This window comes from Ornithorhynchus anatinus, chromosome 2, assembly GCF_004115215.2.
Source record: "Ornithorhynchus anatinus isolate Pmale09 chromosome 2, mOrnAna1.pri.v4, whole genome shotgun sequence".
Lineage (NCBI taxonomy): Eukaryota > Metazoa > Chordata > Mammalia > Monotremata > Ornithorhynchidae > Ornithorhynchus > Ornithorhynchus anatinus.
Genome location: NC_041729.1, coordinates 27,089,716 through 27,107,180, shown reverse-complemented (window position 1 = coordinate 27,107,180; position 17,465 = coordinate 27,089,716). Strand labels below are relative to the sequence as shown.

General features: G+C 52.6%; 1 protein-coding gene across 2 annotated transcripts; it reads right to left on the bottom strand.

Moving 5' to 3' along the window:
* Positions 1 to 7,315: 7,315 nt before the first annotated feature.
* CLN3 (CLN3 lysosomal/endosomal transmembrane protein, battenin) lies at positions 7,316 to 16,970 on the bottom strand. Of its 2 annotated transcripts, XM_029058785.2 has the most exons (16): positions 16,937 to 16,970; positions 16,125 to 16,225; positions 15,837 to 15,915; positions 15,458 to 15,554; positions 15,144 to 15,215; positions 14,844 to 14,923; positions 13,623 to 13,708; positions 13,466 to 13,538; positions 13,193 to 13,336; positions 12,967 to 13,058; positions 12,796 to 12,848; positions 12,585 to 12,653; positions 12,338 to 12,393; positions 12,094 to 12,187; positions 8,892 to 9,032; positions 7,316 to 8,296 (listed from the first exon to the last, which is right to left on the bottom strand). In XM_029058785.2, the coding sequence occupies exons 2-16, from the start codon at positions 16,168 to 16,170 to the stop codon at positions 8,177 to 8,179; spliced, it is 1,302 nt and encodes a 433-aa protein (XP_028914618.1). In that variant the 5' UTR covers positions 16,171 to 16,225; positions 16,937 to 16,970; the 3' UTR covers positions 7,316 to 8,176. The 2 variants fall into 2 exon arrangements, with proteins under 2 accessions (XP_028914618.1, XP_039766769.1); XM_039910835.1 differs by lacking the exon at positions 16,937 to 16,970 and having other exon boundaries at positions 16,055 to 16,223.
* Between the last annotated feature and the right edge of the window lie 495 nt (positions 16,971 to 17,465).

The following is a 17,465-nucleotide window of genomic DNA, read 5'->3' as shown; positions in this document are numbered from 1 at the left end:
GCTTAACAAATACCAACATTATTACTATTACAAGATGATCAGGTTGTCTCACCTGGGGCTCACAGTCTTCATCCCCATTTTCCAGATGAGGCAACCAAGGCCCAGAGAAGGGAAGTGACTGGCCCAAAGTCACAGAGCTGACAAGCGGGCGAGTCAGAATTTGAACCCATGACAGCTGACTCCCAAGCCCGTGCTCTTTCCACTGAGCCATGCTGCTTCTCTTAAGATTAAGATTAAGAGTGTGAGCCCCTCGTGGGACAACCTGATTACCTTGTATCTACCCCAGCGCTTAGAACGGTGCTTGGCACATAGTAAGGGTTTAACAAATACTATAATCATCATTATTATTATTACCCTCGTTGCCCAGCTAGGAATGCAGCAGGAATCACCTGACCCGCGAGCTGGGCAGCCACCCCAGGGCAGCCCAGGCCACCTTTCATTCATTAGAGAAGCAGCGTGGCTCAGTGGAAAGAGCCCGGGCTTGGGAGTCAGAGGTCATGGGTTCGAATTCCGACTCTGCCTCTTGGGACTGTGACTGTGTGTGTCTGTGGGCAAGTCATTTAACTTCTCTGTGCCTCAGTTACCTCATCTGTAAAATGAGGATTAATTGTGAGCCTCACGTGGGACAACCCAATTACCCTGTATTTACCCCAGTGCTTAGAACAGTGCTTTGCACGTAGTAAGCGCTTAACAAATACCAACAGTATTATTCATTAATTCAATTGTATTTATTGAGCGCTTACTGTATGCAGAGCACTGTACTAAGCACCTGTTCTGCTCAGCTCTCGAGGGACCCAGTACGTTCAGGGAACGGAGGCTCACTGAGACATTCTGGAGCCTTGTGGGGAGCACCGTGGCCTGATGCAAAGAGCTCGGGCCTGGGGGTCGGAGAACCTGGGTTCTAATTCAGTCGGTCAATCAATGACATTTATTGAGAGCTTTCTGAGTGCAGAGCACTGTACTAAGAGCTTGGGAGACTACAACAGGACAACAGATGCCTTCCCTGCCCCTAACGAGCTTACAGTTTACAGTCCAGCTCCGCCACTCGTCAGTCGATCGACAGTATTTCCTGAGTGCTTACTGCATGCAGAACACCATTCTAAGCCTTTGGGAGAGAACAGCATCACAGTGTTGATAGACAAGTTGTCTGCTGTGTGACCTTACACAGGTCACTTGATTTCTCTGGCTTCAATTACCTCATCTGTAAAATGGGGATTAAGGTGTGAGTCCCATGTGGGACAGGAACTGGGTTCAGTCTGATTATTCTGGATCTACTCAAACGCCTAGTATAACGTTTGGCGTTTAGTAAACACTTAACAACATTTAAAAAAGAGAGAGCGATGGCTCCAATCCTCTCAGCCACTTGGCCTGGCTTAGCACTGGCCTATCGGTGCTACTTCCCTATTTTATCCCAGTTTTTCCTCTTGTGCTCACTGTCCGTGGATGATTTTCATCCGTCTCCACTGGACTGTGAGCTTCTGGAGGCCACTCGGTACAGTATTCGCACCCTGTAGATCCTCAGTAAATAACACCACTTGGAGGTTTGGGTTCTCCCTCATACTCCTTTTTAACAATAATTGTATTTACTATGTGCCGGGCACAGTACCTTTTGTTAGGGTAGATAAAGTGTAACCAATCAGTCATATCTCCCCCATCCTCCTTTTTAACAATAATTGTATTTACTCTGTGTCCGGCACAGTACTTTGTGTTAGGGTAGATAAAGTATAATAAATCAGTCATATCTCCCCCATCCTCCTTTTTAACAATAATTGTATTTACTAAGTGTCGGGGCAGTATTTTGTGTTAGGGTGGATAAAGTGTAATCAATCGGTCATATCTCCCCCATCCTCCTTTTTAACAATAATTGTATTTACTATGTGTGGGCACAGTACTTCCTGTCAGATTAGATAAAGTGTAATCAATCAGTCATATTCATTGAATGTTTACTGTGTGCAGAGCACTGTACTAAGCACCTGGGAGAGTACAAAACAACAGCTGCTAGACACATTGTTGCCCACAACGAGCGTACGGAGGAAGAAATGAGAGGCTGCAGAGGTGACCGATCAGGGCCGGTGATGGAGATTTGGGAAGCAACTGCACAGAGATGGTAGGTGAAGCTGTAGGAGTGAATGAGTTCTCCGAGGGAATGGGAGTAGATGGAGAATAGAAAGGGACCCAAAACTGAGCCGTGGGGCCCCTCCACAGTCAGGGGGTGGGAGGCAGAGGAGGAGCCGGTGAAAGAGAGTGAAAATGAGCGACCGGAGAGATAGGAGGAGAACCAGATGAGGACGGCGTCAGCGAAGCTGAGATTGGATAATAGCTCCGGGAGAGGGGGGCGGTTGACCGCGTCGGAGGCGGCGGAGAGGTCGAGGAGGGTTAGGTCGGAGGAGAGGCCGTTGGATTTGGCAAGAAGGAGATCACCGGTGACCTTTGAGAGGGCGGTTTCTGGGCAGGGAGCAGAGGCCAGATTGGAGGGGGGCAAGGAGAGAACTAGAGGAGACAAACTGGAGACAGCGAGTGTCGACAACTCACTCCGTGTAAGAACAGAAGTGTTCAGCTCTTCCATCTCCTTGGTCCCTTACCTCTCCTATTCCTCTTCGGGTAGCCTTTGGGGAATCACAGTAACCAGTTGTACAAATGATCTAATTTATGCCCAACATAACAGCAACGGGCCTTCCGCTTCCATGCACGTTCCTAGGACGGCAAAGTGACCATCAGTCATTCTCAGTACCGGGAGGAGTCGTTCTCTGTGAGACTCACTTAGTTGGCGAAGGGAATAGTCATATTTATCGAGCACTCGTAGCCTTCTAACTCAAAGAAAACTGTGACCTCACTGTGGGTAGGGAATGTCTGGGGATTTATTGTGAGAGTGTACTCTCCCAAGCGCTTAGTACAGTCCTTTGCACAGAGTAAGAGCCTAATAAATATGTTTGAATGAATGAACGAAGACGCCATTAGCGGTAAAATTCACCTGCGAGTTGAACGTGCCGCTGAAAGGGTAGGAACCAAGTCCCGGCGACAGTAAAGGCCATTCCTTGTTTGTTTGTTTATTATGGTATTTGTTCAGCACTTCCTACATGTTAAGCGCTGCTCAAAGCGCTGGGGTAGATATGAGTTAATCAGACCGGATACGGTCCCTGTCCCACATGAGGTTTACAGTCTAAGTAGGAGGGAGAACAAGTGTTGGATCCCCATTTCGCAGTTGAGGAAATGGAGGCACAGAGAAGTGAAATGACTTGCCAGAAAAATGAAGAGAAACAGCACGGCCTAGGGGAGAGAGCACAGGCCTAGGAATCAGAAGGACCTGGTTCTAATCCCGGCTCTGGCACGTGGCGGCTGTGTGACCTTGGTCCAGTCACTTCACTTCTCTGTACCTCAGTTACCTCAACTGTAAAATGAGGGCTAAGACCGGGAGCCCCATGTGGGACAGGGATGGTATCCAACCTGACTAGATTCTATCTAGCCCAGCGCTTAGTAAAGTGCCTGGCACTTAGTAAGGGCTTAATAAATACCATTTTAAAAATCACATCTACACACACCTGTTGGGAGAATGGGTATAAATAAAAACATACATATTAGAGTTGACTGTTGGTTAGTGAAAGGGGATAAAGAAGCAGCGTGGCTCAGTGGAAAGAGCCTGGGCTTGAGAGTCAGAGGTCATGGGTTCGAATTCCGGCTCTGTCACTTGTCAGCTGTGTGACTGGGCAAGTCACTTCACTTCTCTGTGCCTCGGTTACCTCATCTGTAAAATGGGGATTAACTGTGAGCCTCACGTGGGACAACCTGATTACCCTGTATCTCTCCCAACGCTTAGAACAGTGCTCTGCACATAGTAAGCACTTAACAAATACCAACATTATTATTATTATTGTTATAAAGACCCAGGCAAACTAGCGGCCCAGTTCCTCAGATCTTATCACTGGTGCGATTAAATCTGTTGGATTGTTCTCTTCCAAGTGCCTAGTACTGAGCTCTGTACATTCATTCATTCATTCATTCATTCATTCAATCGTATTTATTGAGCGCTTACTGCAGCGTGGCTCAGTGGAAAGAACCTGGGCTTGGGAGTCGGAGGTCGTGGGTTCAAATCCCAGCTCCACCACCTGTCAGCTGTGTGACTTTGGGCAAGTCACTTAACTTCTCTGTGCCTCAGTTCCCTCATCTGTAAAATGGGGATGAAGACTGGGAGCCTCATGTGGGACAACCTGATGACCCTGCATCTCCCCCAGCGCTTAGAACGGTGCTCTGCACATAGTAAGCACTTACCAAATACCAACATTATTATTATTATTACTGTGTGCCGAGCGTTGTACTAAGCTCTCGGAAAGAACGATCTGGCAACAGATAAGAGACAATCCCAACACAACAACGGGCTCGTGGTCCTGAAGGGGGGAGAAGTGCCTATATGTATGTGCACATGGTAAGCACTCAAGAAATACCACTGATGGATTGACTGAGCGATGCCAGCTCTCGATCTGTGTGATGAAAAGCAGGATGAAGAGCAGAAGTTTGCCCCCATTCTCCCCCGGCTTCCCGGTGCAGCAGTCAATCAGCTTCTAGTTGGAAGCTTTCATTACAGGACCCGGATATCTTGGCTTGGGAGTCAGAGGTCATGGGTTCTAATTCCGGCTCCGCCGCTTGCCAGCGGTGTGACTTTGGGCAAGTCGCTTAACTTCTCTGTGCCTCAGTTACCTCATCTGTAAAATGGGGATGAGGACTGTGAGCCCCACGTGGGACAACCTGATTACGATGTATCTACCCCAGCACTTAGAACAGTGCTTGGCGCAGAGTAAGCGCTTAACAAATACCATCATTATTAATATTTCTTGAAAGGCTGGTGGGCTTCTCCATCTGGGGAAGGCATATATTAAGAAAAACGGCACCACAGTAGTAACAGAAACGATATTTACTGAGTGCCCGCAGAATGTAATGTCTTCAGCGGTAGGAATAGCACAGTGACAGTCCATGTTCCTTTTTTATTTTATTTTTTATTGTATTTGGTAAGTACTTACAATGTGCCAGGCACTGAGCTGAGTGCTGGGGTAGATACAAAGTAATCAGGTTGGACACAGTCCACGTCCCACGTGGAGCTCACAGTTTTCATCCCCATTTTATAGATGAGGGAACTGAGGCACAGAGAAGTGAAGTGATTTGCCCAAGGTCACACAGCAGACAAGTGGCAGAACCGGGACTAGAATCCAGGTCCTTCTGACTCGCAGGCCCGTGCCCTATCCCCTCGGCCGTGCCGCTTCTCTAAGCATTTGCTGGGTGACCTTGTCTGCTGTGTGACCTTGGGCAATTCACTTACCTCGTCTGCGCCTGTTACCTCATCCGTAAAAAATGGGGATTAAAACTGTGAGCCCCATGTGGGACATAGACTGTGTCCAATCTGATTGGCTTGTATAACGCCCCGGTGCTTTAATGCTGTGCCTGGCACATCGTAAGCGCTTAACAAACATATTAAGAAAAAAAATTGGCGGTTGATCGAATGTGAGCGATAAATGGCAGCAAGGTAACACCGGTGCTGTGGGCTTCAGGGACAGGGAGGCGGTGGTGTTAGGCAGCGAGGTTGGAAGGGGAGAAAAAGATGATAAATTCAACCCAGGACACGTGGAGGCTTCGGTGTCGGGAGGCCAGCCGAGCGGTGCTAGCCCGGAGCCAGGGTGAAATGGCAGATTGCCTAGTGGAAGAGAAGTCAGGAGGTCACAGACAAGGTACCACATGGACCTGAGCAGCCAAGGGAGGGAGTGTGAGGCCTCATGGGGGCCAGAACAATCGATCAATCGATCGCTAAATCAATCAATGATATTTATTGAGCCCTTACTATATGCAAAGCACTGTACTAAGTGCCCGGGAGAGTACAATACTAAGAATAGCAGGCACGTTCCCTGCCCGTAACAAGCTGACGGTCTAGAGGACGTCAGTTTTTCAGTCAATCATATCTACTGAGGGCTGTGTGCAGAGCACTGTACTAAGCAGCGTGGCCTAGTGGAGACAGCCCAGGCCTGGGAGTCAGAAGGACCTGGGTTCTACTCCCGGCTCGGCCAGTTGTCTGTTGTGTCACCTTGGGCAAGTCACTTCATTTCTCTGGGCTTCAGTTGTCTCATCTGTAAAATGGGGACGAAGACTGGGAGCCCCATGTGGGACAGGGACTCTGTCCAACCTGATTAGCTTGTATTTACCCCAGAGCTTAGATCTGTGCTTGACACATACTATGCGCTTAACAAATGCCATCATTATTATTATTATTATTATTATTATTATTATTAAGTGCTTGGGAGAGTACATTCTAAGAATAAAACAGATATTCATTCAATCATATTTATTGAGCACTTACTGTGTGCAAAGCACTGTACTCAGCACTCGGGAGAGCACAATACAATAATAAACAGACACATTCCCTGCCCACAATGAGCTTACAGTCTAGAAGGGGTTGCCCCTGCCCTCTGCTTCCGTGGGAGGGTAAAGCTGGGGTCATTTTAATGACCGCACTTGTCCTACGCGCTGGGAGGATCGCTCTGCAAAGGCCAGACCCCTCAAAGAGAGACCCCCGCCTTGGAAGAAGGTCAGTCTATCCACACTTCATGATGCTATCAGTAGGGGACAACCTGAAAACGCCCCTGCCAAGGAGAAACAACGGCCTGGCTAACATTTGTTGAGCACCTACTTCGTGCGGCACACTTGACTAAGCTCTAGGAATAATAATGTTGGTATTTGTTAAGCGCTTACTTGTGCAGAGCACTGTTCTAAGCGCTGGGGGAGATACGGGGTAATCAGGTTGTCCCACGTGAGGCTCACAGTTAATCCCCATTTTCAGATGAGGTCACTGAGGCACAGAGAGGTGAAGTGACTTGCCCACAGTCACACAGCTGACAAGTGGCAGGGCCGGGATTCGAACCTATGACCTCCGACTCCCCAGCCCATGCTCTTTCCACTGAGCCACGCTGTTTCTCCAAAGAAGGCATAAAGTAAAGCCATTTCTGCGTTCCAAGCACTGGGAGAGATACAAGCTAATCGGGTTGGACCCGGTCCCTTATCCCACAAGAGACTTCCAGTCTTAATCTCCGTTTTACAGATGAGGCAACTGAGGTATGGAGAAGTGAAGTGACTTGCCCAAGATCACACAGCAGACAAGTGGAAAAGCCAGGAGTAGAACTCAGGTCCTTCTGACTTCCAGGCCTGTGCTCTATCCACCAGGCCACACCTCTTCCGACCCCTTGTCCCAATTCTAGAGTTAAGGAACTTCCACCAAATATGAATGAGTAAAAACATTAACCGTAATAGAAGCCCGTGCAGGGCGCATCCAGTCACAGAGAGCGCTGAGCCAATTTTTTAAGTCAGTGATATTTATTGAGTGCTTACTGTGTGCAGACCATTGCACTTTGTGATTCCTCATCAGGCCCTGCTTCCCCAATCTCCCTGTGAGCAATCATTTCATTTCGACATTCTGCGCGGGCCCGTGGCCCACCCATCGTTCCTCCCCGCGAACCACGGACGGGATCTCAGCCGGAAGAACGGGGTCTCCTGACATGGGAAAGTCCGGCAGCTGGCTGCTCCCAGACCCGTTTTCCTTCCGGAGAGAGAGCGGGAGGAGTTTGAGGGGCCAGGAGGACGAAGGCCCCCATTAGGAACTGCAGGTGTCAGGACGGGGCAGCACGCAGACAACCGGAGCTCAGGGCGGAGAGGCATCTTCCCCAGGAGGCATCCCGCCCCTCCAAGTCACCTCCTGCCCTCTGGACTCTGCAATCCGCCTGCTTAGTGACTTGGCATCTTGGTCCATCCCGTTTCTTTATCTCACCCCCCCGGCTCCCAAGTGGACTTTCTCCCTGTCCGGTATAATCTCCGTCTCTTCTCCCTGACCCTGAGAGCAATCGACTGTCACTAAAAAAAACCCAAAACCAAATAGGAAGGGAAATAAGTGATAAAAATAACTCCTTAGCGGGAGACTATAGGTAGTGTCCTTCCCCAAGACCAGCTTGAGGTGGGGGTGGGAATCATTTGACAAGTCCCTGCCGGCCACTAGCTCGTCCCTCCAGGCACCTGCTGAAGAGGTCAAGTCTATAGGGTCCATAGGGTCGGCGGGGCCCCCGTCACCGTGGAACTAGCTATTGTGAGATGCGGGTATCTCACATCCTCCAGTTGACGTGTCCCCGGGGAGAGTCCTCGAGGGTCACGTTCAGGGTAGCCGGCAAAGGAAGTCGTGCAGGGGGAGGGCGAGGGCCCCCGACAGGGAGATGCCCAAGGTGTCCGCGATGCAGGCCGTTGCCATGGCAAACTCTCGATGCTCATCCTGGCTCTGAAGGAAAGGATCAGAGGACAAGTCACTTTGCCCCAATCTCCATTCTTCCCTTCGGCTCCTCCTCTGTCCCTCCACCGCATTCCGCCCTTCTTCCTCCTCCTCTGCCCGTGTCCACGGGCACCCGGCCGTGACCAAGTCAGCGGCTGGGGAGATGCCTCTCACGTGGGGAAGGAGGCCGCAGGGCACCGCGCGGGGCCCAGAACAAGGGTTCGACGTGGCAAGAAGCGGGTCCCGGGACTGCCTGCCACGGCCTGGGGCTTCCAGGGCCCTCCCCGGGGCTCCAAGGGGAGCGGAAGATCCTCCGCAACTTTTCCCCACGGTTGGGAATCGGGGAGGAATCCAGCAGCTGAGGCAGGGGCCCACACTGCCTTGGGGTACAGCCACAATAACCGCAGGCCCCCCTTCTCAGTCCCCCTCTAGACCCTAAGCTCACTGTGGGCAGGGAACGTGTCCACCAACTCTGTTGTATTGTATACTCTCCCGAGCACTTAGTACAGTGCTCTGCACACAGTAAGCGCTCAATAAATACAGTGAAATGATCGATCAGCCCCTTCCCCTCCGTCGCCTTCCGCTCCCCTTCAGATCCACTGACCTCCAGGGCAATATGGTGGAAGGTGTTGACGTAGGCCGCGCCCCCCAGGAGACCTTCATACAGAATGAGCAGGAAGACGAGGTAGATGTTGGGAAGAAAGCCAAACCAGACGGCCAACAGCAGGAATCCCATATTCAGGCACTGGGAAAAAATGGGGGGAAGGATGAGGAAATCAGTCACGGGTGCAAGACCCTGTGCCAAGTACATCGCAGAGTACAATACAATTAGAGAGGACTGACGACCCAGAACGGTTATTATTATATATATATAATAATAATTGTGGTACTTGAGTGCTTACTATGTGCCACACTCTGAATTAAGCCCTGGGGTAGATACGAGGTAATCAGGTTGGACACCAGTCCCTGTCCCACTTGGGGCTCACAGTCTTAAACCCCCTTGTACAGATGAGGCAACTGAGGCACAGAGACGTGGCTCACACTCCGACGTACAAGCGGCGGAGCGGGGATTAGAACCCAGGTCCTTCTGACTCCCAGGCCGGTGCTCCGTCCACTGGGTCACGCCGCTTCTCTGGCATATGAGGCTGAGAGGATGAGAGTGGCCACTCAGCTCACTGGTACACGGAGAAGAGTACAGGAATTTGTTAAATACCCACTGAGGAGAGTATACCGCAGGAAGCGCTTGACAACCTCTAACAGGTAGACGTGCCAGACTCCGTAAAGCCCAAGAGCTTAAAGGCCAAAAGTATTTATGGTATTTATGTAAATATTTATGCTAACGGTGGGCAATCAGACTGCACTCAGAAGTTCACGTGAGAGGGTCACAAGATCAGAGGAGCAAGACCTCTTGGATGCGTTCTTTATCGACTTTTAATCTGAGGAGAAGCGAGCTTGGGGAGAAGCAGGTTGTCGCTCCAAGCTGCATCTGACAACGCGCCTTACCGGGGTCATTAAGTCTGAGGCCCCGAATAAATCTGAATATAAACGAGGCCTTGTGGCAGATTCTACTTCCACTGCTGGGTTAACTGGAAAACCTCCCGCTCATTCAAACGAAGGAGCTGACAAGAGGACCCCAAGGGCCGAGGCCGTGAGGGGAAGATCTGGGCGTTAACGCCGCAAAACCCGGCGAACAGAGAGGGACCTGGGAACTTGACGCTACCGCAAGCCGAAGCTCGTTTAGCACCAAGCCGGTCCAGTCTCTGTGTTCTCTCTGAGGTCTCTGCATTTAAAACCGCGATCTGAACTATTCTTATCCTTGGCGGGATTAGAATACTCACTGGTGCCATTAAATTCAGCGCAAGATTCGCGTCTCGGTCCCTTTTAGGGATTTCAATTATCCCCCTTTAAGAGAAGGCTTAATCCCCTAGCACACTGCCTTCAGTGAGTTAGGCCGCCTCGGCTCACTTAGAGTAGTCGATAAAATTGAGGCGGACGCTGAAGTCAGAGCAGCGTGAGGCAGCCCGGCCTGGTGGAGAGAGCGCACACGTCTGGGAGTCAGGAGACCTGGGTTCAACTCTGGCTCTGCCACTTGTCTGCTGTAGGAGCGAGGGCGAATCACTCCGTGCCGACGTTTTCTCTTCCGTCAAATAAGTGCCCGTTGACTTGTTTTGTTTTGTTGTCTGTCTTCCCCCCTCTGGACTGTGAGCCCGTTGGTGGGTAGGGGTTGTCGCTATTTGTTTCCGAATTGTACTTTCCAAGGGCTTAGTACAATGCTCTGCACACACATTCCAAGCGCTTAGTACGGTGCTCTGCACACAGTAAGTGCTCAATAAATACAATCAAATGAATGAATACGATTGAATGAAGGGACCTACCCACCCTCCTTCCTCCTTAGAGAAGCAGCGTGGCTCAGTGGAAAGAACCCGGGTTTGGGAGTCAGAGGTCGTGGATTCTAATCCGGACTCTGCCACTTATCAGCTGTGTGACTCTGGGCAAGTCACTTCACTTCTCTGTGCCTCAGTTACCTCATCTGGAAAATGGCGATTAAAACTGTGAGCCCCACATGGGACAACCTGATTACCTTGTATCTACCCAGTGCTTAGAACAGTGCTTGGCACATAGTAAGCGCTTAACAAATACCAAATTATTATTATTATTATTATTAGACTATGAACCTCATGGACTATGTCCGATCTGTTGATCTTGTATCTACCCCAGCATTTAGCACAGTGCTCGGCACATAGTAAACAAATACCATTTATAACTATTATTTGGGTCTTTGATGCTAAATTGACCGTTACTGGCTTAAGACGATTTTCCTCTTGTTGGAAAGTCTTGCTAATTCCTGATTTCGGCGGAGTGGGGCAGATGCTCTCCTTCCCAATGCTGCGTTACCCAGAACGTTTTCTGGATTCACAAGAAGGAGTGGCCGCCGCGGTCTCCGGAGGAGACGCACCAGGCCTTGGAAGAGGCGGAAGGGCAGATCCGACGTTAGGAAGACCCGTGTTTAGGAGGGAGGAAACAGGGGAAGAAATGGAAATGCCGCAGCATTCACAGATGTGGCAGCTACAGGTGAAGAGGATCGGAGGGACGGGGAAGGAGGAGATTTCTATTCCAAGAGGGACAGGGAATAACCCGGGGGGAGGTTTGAAGCAGCGTGGTCTCCTGGAAATAGCACGGGCCTGGGATTCAGAGGACCTGGGTCCTCGTCCCAGCTCCGCCACTTGTCTGCTGTGCCATCCTGGACAAGTTAATTCATGTCTCTGGGCCTTGACCTCATCTGTAAAATGGGGATTCCGACCGAGAGCCCTCTGTGGAACAGGGACATTGTCCAGCCTGATTATCTTGAATCTCCTCAGCAGTCAGCACAGTACCTGGCACAGAGTAAGCACTTAAATACCGTAATAATAATAATTCTTATTATTTTTATTCCTGGTCCCACAAGAAACAGAAAGTAGGAGATTAGGTGGGATCAGGTGGGAAACAGCATGGTCTGGTGGATAGAGTCCTGGGAGTCAGAAGGTCATGGGTTCTAATCCCGGCTCCACCGCTTGTCTGCTGTATGCCCCTGGGCAAGTCACTTCACTTCTCTGTGCCTCAGTTACTTCATCTGTACAATGGGCATTGAGACTATGAGTCCAACATGGCACAGGGACTGCGTCCCCCCCGATTCGCCTGTACCCACGCCAGCGCTTAGAACAGTGCCTGGCACATAGTGAGCGCTTAACAAATACCATCATTATTCGTTATTATAATTATCAGGATCGGAAGGGCAGAAAGACTAGCGGGGCTCTGGACCCCGGTACCTGCAACACAGCCAGAGCCCAGATGTATCGGACACGGCAGCAGCGGAGGGAGGAGCGGGAGGCAAAGACTCCGGCCTGGTAGAGCATCTGGTACCTGGGGGCGTGCCCCAAGGACAGAACCAAGGTTAGAGGGCCCCTTCCTCCTCTACTTTCGCCGACCGCAATCCCTCGGGGAGTTCGGTCCCCGCCATCCATCCCGGGCCCAAATCCCTGCCGGTCGCCCCCGACTCCCCTCGGCTCTCACCAGCGGTACTGCTGGGCGTGGCTCAGAGATGAGTTTCGGAAGAAGAGCAGCTCGAACTGAAGGGGGAAAACCGGGATCGGGGAGGATTAGAGGGAGAAGTCACACGAGTCCCCGCCAGCCTTCATTCAGGGCCCGGCCCGCTCCACCCCTTCGGTTTCCTCTCCTCCTCTCCTGCTGCGGTCACTTCCTCTGCCCACCTGTCCATCCTCCCTTCAATTCCCAGTTTCCCTCTGCAACCTTCACTCACCAGTCCCTGGTTGATGAAATACTCAGCAAAATAAACGATAGCCAGGGGGATCAGGTAGTGCAGCAGACCCTGGAAGAGAGGCAGGGAAAAGGGGAGTGGGGGGTGGGTTTGGGGGGGGGGGGGGCGGGTATGAGATTTCCTCAGCCCCAATTTTAGGAGACACCCACAGCTGGCCCCTCCAGTGCTTAACATAGACAATGCTCTCCTATACCTTGAAGACGCTCCACCTGTCCTTGAAAGAAAGGGTGGGGCTGGAGTTGAGGCCTGCAGGGAGAGAGGAGGCAGGGAGAGTCAGGAGAGGGAAAGCGGGGGGGCCGGAGGGAGGGGAGGGAGGGAGATCTCGAGTGGTGGAGGGGAAGGGTCTGGGGAAAGAAGTACTTACTGAGCTCTTGGTCCTGGCCATCCAGGAGTGGTTGGCGGGATGAGGCTTCGGGCTCTCCCTCCCCTTGAGGGCTCATCAGCAGCACGTAATAGCTGGGACGAAGGAGCAAGAGCAGAGGGCGGAGGGCTTTTCCCTCTATGAACTCCTCCTTCCCTTCCGAGCCGTCTCTCCCAAGAACCCGAGAACTCCCCCCTGCGCAGCGGCCCCGGGACGGGGAGGGTCTTACCTAGCCAGCATGACGATGGGGAGGCCTAGCATGGAGAGCAGCGTCTGGCGGGGAGAGAGCCCAGCCTGAGTCAGGCCCAGGTACGACAGGGCTCCCAGCAACCCTGCTCCTCCTGTACCCGAGGACCACCAGGAGACCACGGACCTGGGGCGGGAGAAAGCAAGACGGAGGAGGAGAGGAGGTCAGCACCTCTCCTCTCCTCCTCACGCAGGTTGTTTCCTCTCCCTCCGCACGTCCTTTCCTCTTCCCACACCCTTCCCGTCTCCCCCATACCTGGGATAAAAGGCTGTGAGTGCAAGAAAGGTGATCTCTCCCAGACCTGAGGAGATGCTGGCCAAGACAACACCTGAGGATTAAAGATTAAAGTCACACTGGGGGCTACCGTTCTCCGTCTTCTCCCTTCCTCGCTCTTCACGCTCAGGGCCCTTACCGCTAAGACTGGTCCCAACTCCCTGGGAAAAGGCCACGAGGAGGAAGCTGCCGGCAGCACAGGCCCCACACAGGAGAATCCGTGGACTGGGAAGAGAAGAGAGCGAGGTGATGAAGTCCGACCCGTTACCGAGATCTCCAATCCACCGAGACACTCTGCTTCCCCCAGGCCCCGGTCCTACACCTTGTCGGACTGAGCGAGAAGCTGAACTTCGGGTGAGGCTATGAGGGGGCGACTTTCAGCGTTCAGCACTTTCTACGGTTGGTCCCCGGCTCGGTGGGGATGTGAGAAAAGCCCCTTAACCAGATCCACCATAGCGGCCCGGGCCGAAGCCCAGAGAAAAGACTGGGAATAGAATTAGCAACACCAGTAACGCCATTTATTCAGTTTGGGGTGCTGGTGAACATATTACAGAAGTCAAAGAGTCAACTCCAGGCCCCTGTGAGCTTACATTAGCAGGTGACACAAGTTGTCAGGCACGCGTTAGGTAAAACAGGGGCAGGGATCAAAATAAAAGTAACGAAAGCAAGTAAAAGGAGGGGAAATGGCAGGGAAGGCAGAAAAAGGGGGAGGGAGAAAGAAGGATGGGGTGGAGGGAGGAGAAAGAGGTACTTATCCTCCACTGCTGTGCCATTTCCACTGTCTTCTGGTGGAAATGGTGGTAAAGGGTGGCAGGACCAAACCTTGGAAATGGCACAGCAGTTGGGCAAACTGGCCCTTCGGGGTCCACAAAGCCCTCAGAGTGGCCGGGGAGCCCAGACACCAACAAAGGCCTGCAAAGGCAGGGGGCGAGGATGGGGTCCAGAAGGGGTCAGGGGACGGGGGTCCAGCATACCCTCACTGAGCTCCGGGCCCGGGATGTGAGAAAAGCAAGCCCCCAGGCCAGCCGGGGCACGGTGGGACGTGCAGAGAAAGCCCTGCAGGTTCCAGGGCAGAACCAAGGCCTTTAGGCAGGGGACATAAAGACGGAGCCAATATCTTGTCTCCCAGGGCTGTCAGCCCATCCTGCCCAAAAACCTGAGGTAACTGAGCTACTAGCCCTTTGGTGCCTACCCCATGGAGTTGAAGGCCCCCCTTGTCCTCACAAAGCTGTGTCCCTGCCTAAATCCCTTTCCCCTCCAAGGCCCCGGCATCCCATCCTCTCTGACCTTCCCTCCTTCACTCCACATCGCTCCTCCCTTTCCAGCTCCCTCTGCCTTTCTTCCTTCCCTTTCCTCAGACCTGTAGGGCATCAGGTGAAGACCGAGAGGTGCAAACAGCTTGATGAAGAGGGTGGGAAGAATGTCCGCCAGAAGCACTGCCTGGGGCAAGAAGACAGTGTGAGACTCCCACCCCTAAGTACTCCCAAAGCCCCTTTGGGATTTGGGGGAGAAGTTCCAGAGACTGGAAGATGCCAACTTCTCCCCCACCCTCAGAGGAGAATTGTGGAGAGGAGATAAAAATGACACCAACCCAACCCCCGCAACTGCCCGGGACATCAGAGAAGGGGACCGGAGGAGACGGGCTCGGGGACACACTCACAGCTGTGGACACCGGGTTGCAGTCAAAACGGGATGAGCTATTGCTGTGGGGGGCAGGGGTCACTGGCTCCACCTGGAAGAGGAAAAAAAGAGGTCCCGGAACCTCCTCCCTCTTCCACCCACCTTCCCGGCCACCCCCTTTCGATCCGCTCCACGGAGGTTAGGAAAGATTTAGAGAAGGAAAAAGGGGGAGAGAGGAGAAGAGAGTTATTTCCCAAACTCTTTTTACTGGGGGAAGCTGAGATGGTACTCCCAGAGAGAGGAATCAGGCACGACCTCTGAGTTCCTGAAGGTCGGAGTAGGGGCGACCCTTACGTGGCTGTGGTTCCGGGAGGCCCGCTGTTGGCTGAGGATGTCATGGGCAGCACTGAGCATCACGACGTAGGAGAAGTTATTACACAGACCAAGGATCCTGGAGGAGGCGGGAAAGAAGATCGGGTTCAGGTGAGTGCTCCCCTCAGAGCCCCCAACTCTCTCCAAAAGCCCCATTTCTTTGTTCCCCTACCGTTGGCTTTTGCAGCCCGACTCTGTCTTTTCACCGCCCTCATTTTATTCTCCTCTACCTGCCTCTGTCGCCCCCCACAACTTTCTCTCGCTCCCCCATCTGTCCTCGCCAGGGCTCCCCGACTTCGGTCACCCCGGGGCCCTCCGTACCCTCCATGCCTTCCCCAATCCTTAACGCTTCATCGCTCACCAAAACCCCATCTTATTCCTCCAGTGCGTGTTCTGATCTCCTGTCGGAGGAGGTCGGTTGTGCGGAAGGGTCTCCTCTCCTAGGGGATGAACGGGAAAGGGGTAAGGCCGTAAGCCCGGGGGTGGCACCGATGTCAACGGCGCCGGTCAAATTCACGTCGATGTCGTGGGCCTAGGTCACTCGCTCAACTCACTCCATCGTATTTATTGAGCACTCACTAGGCACAGAGCTCTGTACTAAGCGCTCAGAATGGACGCTTCGACAACGGTGACAATCCTCAAACCTCACCGTCCGAGTCCAGGAGCCCACGCCAAGTGTTCGCAGAGGTCTCCATTGCGGTGGTGGGGCGGGGTTCGCTGCTCTCCCTCCAGAGCGAGAGGTCACCGAGGCTGGAGACAGGGATTGTCCGGGATCAGGTAGAGGAGTCAGGAGCGACAAGATGATAGGGGTGGGGGGCCCTCCCGCACCAGGGCGCTGCCACTCCCCTCCCTCTCTGTCCCCCCCTTTCCAGTCTACCGCCCACCCCGCACGCTCCGCTCCTCTGCCGCCCACCTCCTCGCCGTCCCCCGTCAACACCTATCCCGCCGTCGATCCCCGGCCCACGTCCTCCCTCCTCACCTCCGCCAAACTAACTCTCTTCCAAGCCCTACTGAGTGCTCACCTCCTCCAGGAGGCCTTCCCAGACTGAGCCTGCCCTTTTCCCTCTGCTCCCTCTCTGCTCCCCCCTTCACCTCCCCTCTGCTAAGCCCCCTTTCCCCGCTTCCCCTCCGCCCTGTGTTCATTTGTATTTATTATTTATTACCCTAGTTATTTTACAAATGAGGTGTCCATCCCTGTCATTCTATTTATGGTGATTAAGGTGTCTTGCTTTTGTCCTTCTGTCTCCCCCCATTAGACCGTGAGCCCGTCACTGGGCCGGGCTGGTGTCTCTCTGTTGCCCAACTGTCCATTCCAAGCGCTTAGTCCAGTGCTCTGCACCTAGTAAGCGCTCAATCAATACTATGGAAGGAATAAATTCCTCGGGCATCCCTCCTGCAAATACCCACCCCCTTGTCCCTCTCTGCAGGCGACCCAGGCCCCTCGAACCCTTTACCACGAACCTGTCCGCCGCCCGGATCACGTGACTTCGGCCCGCCCCTCTCCCCGCCCTCCCCAGTCACGTGTCCGGCCCCGTGGTTGTTACCTCAGGCCTGGGCCAGGCCCGCCTCTCCCACCATTCATTCATTCGTTTATTCATTCAGTCGAGGTGCAGAGCACTGGACTAATAATCATATTCATTCAATAGTATTTATTGAGCGCTTACTATGTGCAGAGCACTGGACTAAGCGCTTGCCATGGGCAAATCAGTAACAGAGACAGTCCCTGCCCCATGATGGATTTACAGGCTAAAGGGGGGAGACAGACAGACAAGAACAGTAGCAATAAATAGAATCAAGGGGATGGACATCTCATTGAGACGATAGCAATAAAGAGAATCGAGGGAATGTACGTCTCATTAACAAAATAAATAGGGTAATAAAAAATATATACAAATGAGCGGACGAGCACGGTGCTGAGGGGAAGGGAGAGGCGGAGGAGCAGGGGGAAAGGGGGGAAAAGGGGGCTTTAGCTGAGGGGAGGTGAAGGGGG